At 62.1% G+C, this 3,918-nt stretch overlaps 1 protein-coding gene across 1 annotated transcript; it reads right to left on the bottom strand.

Annotated features, from left to right (window-relative positions):
* Window positions 1-598: 598 nt before the first annotated feature.
* Window positions 599-3,561, bottom strand: ETH_00026085 (zinc finger (C3HC4 RING finger) protein, putative; the record flags this gene model as incomplete). Its single annotated transcript, XM_013377438.1, has 3 exons — window positions 599-1,500; window positions 1,728-2,703; window positions 3,235-3,561. The coding sequence occupies 3 exons, from the start codon at window positions 3,559-3,561 to the stop codon at window positions 599-601; spliced, it is 2,205 nt and encodes a 734-aa protein (XP_013232892.1).
* Window positions 3,562-3,918: the final 357 nt, after the last annotated feature.

The following is a 3,918-nucleotide window of genomic DNA, read 5'->3' as shown; positions in this document are numbered from 1 at the left end:
CTAGCTGACTAGCTAGTTAGCTAGCTAGCTGACTAACTATATAGCTCTCCTGCTGGTTCCGTGGCTAGCTAGTCAACTCGCTAGCCAGTTCCGTGGCTAGCTAGTTAGCTGACTGGCTAGTTGGCTAGCTAGGTTAGTTGACTAGCTATGGAGCCGCCGCAAGCTAGCTAGCTAGCTAGCTAACTAGCTTGTTCGCAAGCTGTGGAGCTGCGGCAGGGCTCTGAGGACTGCGCCGGCTTGCGAGCGAAGCAGCTAGCTACCTGTGTCTGGCTAGCTAGCTACGGGACTACCTACGGCCATTTGCAGCGAAGGCTTCGGGCCTCTGTGGCTTCTGTGCTGCTGCTGCTGCTGCTGTCGCCCCACCATTTGCTGCGTCGGTCTGCGCGTGTCCATACAACCCAGCAGCAGCAAAATGCAAACAGAAAATGCGCATGCATGCGAAGACACGGCGGCCGTTTGCCTCTGGGCAGCAGACGCCCAGGAGACACAGCCCCAAACTTCGGGCTTTCAAATGCGAAACGGACCTGCTGCTCGTGCTGCTGCTGCTGCCGCCTCTGCTGCTGCTGCTGCTGCTTCTGCTGACACGCAGCAACCCGCACTAACGCCCCGGCGCAGCAGGCCGCCACGGGCCGCCCCCACTGGCTGGCTGCAGCGAGGGGGGCCCCCCTGCCAGCTGCGGCTTCCCTAGGGTGTTGAGGGGCCCCTGGAGGGCCCCTTGCCACTGGGGCCCTGCTGCAGCACTGACTCCCGGCAGCTGCTGCAGTGACACTGCTGCTGCAGTTGCTGCTACTGTTGCTGTTGCTGCGGGAAGAGAAGCAAGGACACCCGCTGGACTCACTGCAGCAGCAGCAGCCGGCCGTCCGAGCTGCGCAGCTCCCGCTGCAGCTGCTGCTGGAGAGCCAGCAGCAGCTGGAGCCACATGCATCCTCCCTGCTGCTGCTGCTGCTGACGCTGTTGCTGCTATTACTGCCGTCCTTGCTGCTGCAGCGGGAACGCGCCGCGCAGCCGATGTCGCGCTAGTGTGCATCCCAGTAGCCGCAAGTGTCCTTTGGGGTGCTGCAGCTGATGCTGCTGCTGATCCCGCTGCTGCTGTTGCTGGTGAGGTCCCCACGCCCCTGAGTGGGGTCCCAGAGGGAGCCCCCGCTATTGGGGGCATTGTTGCTGCTGCTGCTTCTCGTGCTGCAGCAGCAGCGGAGGTGGCTGCAGCTGTCGTTGCAGCTGCTGCGGACCTGGAGTAACTGTGTGCACTTTTGCCGCTGCTGGCACCTCGAGGGGAGGCTGCAGCAGCAGCAACAGCAGCAGCAGGGCGGGGGCCTCCACCAGCAGAGCTTCCCGGTGGAGTGCTTGAGGCCCTTTCCTGTAGGGCCCCTCCACGCCCCCCGCCGTGCTGCTGCTGCTGCTGCTGCTGCGAATGAGCGCGGCTCGCTGCTGCGCTTTCAGCAGGCAGCAGCAAAGATACCTCAGTCAGGTGTCCACGAATGCCACTCAATGCACCGCCGCCTGCAGCAAGGACAGCAGCAGCAGCAGCAGCCCATGACCCCACAAGCCTAGCACGCAGCCATATCGGCAGTGGGCAGCGGCAGCTGCAGCAGCAAGTGCAGCATCTGCAGCAGCAAAACTCGAAACACAGATACACCCTACAGCGCATGCAGTCCTCCGAAAGGGTCCGCCGCAGCAGCTGCAAAACACAACCAACACCAGCAGCAGCAGCAGCAGCAGCAGCAGACCCTCATCTCCATAGTTTCTTGTTGTGTAGTACACCACAAGAGACTCCGTGGGGTAAGCCAAAGAGAGCTGGTGGAGAGCAGCAAGAGTTACATTGGGGCCGAAGGGGACGCGGTGTTCTTTGGTGTAGAGCCGCAGCTCCCCGATTTGCTGCTGCTGCTGCTGCTGCTGCTGCTGCAGCTGGCGGTTGAGGCGCGCAGCAATGAAGCGACACAGCTGCAAAACTGTGCTGTGGCCTTCAGTGGAGAATTTGTTTTGCTGCAGCAGCGGCAGCTGCGGCAGCAGCGGGTCGGGGATTAGCTCAAAGCGCAGCTTCATCGGTGCTGCTGCTTCTGGGTTCGCGTCCGCCGCCGCAGTTCCTGCTGCTGCTGCTGCTGCTGCTGCAACCTGCTGTTTCCGCAGCAGCACAGACAGCTCTCGCCGCATCCGCTTCTTCTCCAGGGGCGGCAGCACCGCCTGCATGGCCATGGTGAGATACCTGCTGCTGCTGCTGCCTGTTGATGCTTCAGCAGCTGAACCTGAGGCCCTCCCTTGCTGCTGCTGCTGCCGCGGCACCGGCTGGCCCGAGGCGTCGATGAAAGCGGCAGGGGTTGGCGCGCGGGGGAACAGTCCGGGATACAGTTTGCTGCTGCTGCTGCTGGGAGTCGCTGCAAGCTTCTTGTAGGGCTGCTGCTGCAGCTCCGCAGCTGCCGCTAAGCTGCGTTTGTTTGCAGCAGCGGGGTCTGCTGCAGCGAGGGCGTCTGGCGCGGGACTTCCGCTGGCGCTGGGCGCGCCGGCTGCTGCTGCTGCGGCCGCAGCAGCAGCAGCAGCGTGCTCTGCTGCTGCTCCTTGACTCGAATTCAACCGCTGGTTCGCCCGCGCCAGCAGCACATGGTGCTTCTCTTCAAAAGCTTTCAAAGAAGGAAATATACGACGCACAACTCTGTCCAGCGCGCCGTCGGGGCGCAGACTGCGGCGCGAGGCCACGTGGGAACGACACTGCGCGCAGCAGCAGCAGCAGCAGCAGCAGCAGCGGCGGCGGTAAGTGCAGCAGTGAGACGCAAGGAAGCATCCGGCTCCGCGACACGCTCTAGTGCGCCCGGAACCCAAGTGTGCTCTAAACCCTAAACCCTAAACCCTAGACGCTAAACCTTAAACCCGAGCAACGGCAGAGCCATTGGACCCCAGCTATGCTCTAAACCCTAAACCCTAAACGCCAAACCCTAAACCCTAGAAAAGACAAAGCAACTGGCCCTGACAGCTGAGCCTGAGACCCTAGGTTTCGCTGCTGCTCTCCGGTGATGCCTCGCCGCCCGTGCAAGCCAAACCCCAAACCCTAAACCCTAAACCCTAAACCCTAAACCCTAAACCCTAAACCCTAAACCCTAAGCCCTGAACCCTAAACCCTAGACCCTAATCCCCACATTTTGAAGCCTGAAAACCAAGCCCTAACCCCCAAACCCCGAACCCCAAACCCCAAACCGTAAACCGTAAACTGTAAACCGTAAACCCTAAACCCTAAACCCTCACCTGGGGGCACTCCCGAATGCCAATGCGGACGCACTTCTCGATGCACTCTGCGCAGAAGCGGTGGAGGCAAGTCTTGACGACAACAGTGTGATCTAAAATGGACATGCAAATGGGACAAGAAAGGTCTTCTCGAAGTTTGATGCTGCTGAGGGTTCTGCGCTGCTGCAGCAGCTCCGCGGGCGCGCGCCGTGCTGCTGCTGCTGCTTGCTGCAGCGAGATCGAAGCCGGCAGCCGCTGCTGCAGCAAACGGTAGTACGCCCAGTCCCGACCCCACAGCGTCCCGTGTTCTCTGTCGTACGCCAGCCACTGCTTCGACCGCTCGCTCATCACCCCGCTGCTGCTGCTGCTGCTGCTGCTGCTGGTCGTGGCCGCGGTCGGGGTCGTGCTGCTGCTGCTGCTGCTCGTGCTGCTCGTGTCCGTGCTGCTCGTGCTCGTGCTCGGGGCGCTGCTCGCGGGGCTCTGGCTCCCTCGGACCCCCGTCTTCACAGCAGCAGCGCCTGCTGCTGCTGCTGGTGCTGCTGCTGCTGCTGGTGACTGAGCTGCTGCTGCTGCTGCTGCTGCCGGCTGGCTCCGGACTGAACTTAAAGTGTGATCAACTCTGCTGCTGCTGGCACTGCCTTGACGCGCCCCCGAGGAAGCAGCAACGGAGGCTGCCCCCGCAGCAGCAGCAGCAGCAGCAGCAGG

The sequence above is a fragment of the Eimeria tenella genome, genomic scaffold (genome assembly GCF_000499545.2).
Source record: "Eimeria tenella Houghton genomic scaffold, Eth_scaff501, whole genome shotgun sequence".
In the NCBI taxonomy this organism is placed as follows: Eukaryota; Apicomplexa; class Conoidasida; order Eucoccidiorida; family Eimeriidae; genus Eimeria; species Eimeria tenella.
The sequence above is the reverse complement of the archived record's forward strand: the minus strand, read 5'-3'. Positions and strand labels throughout refer to the sequence as shown.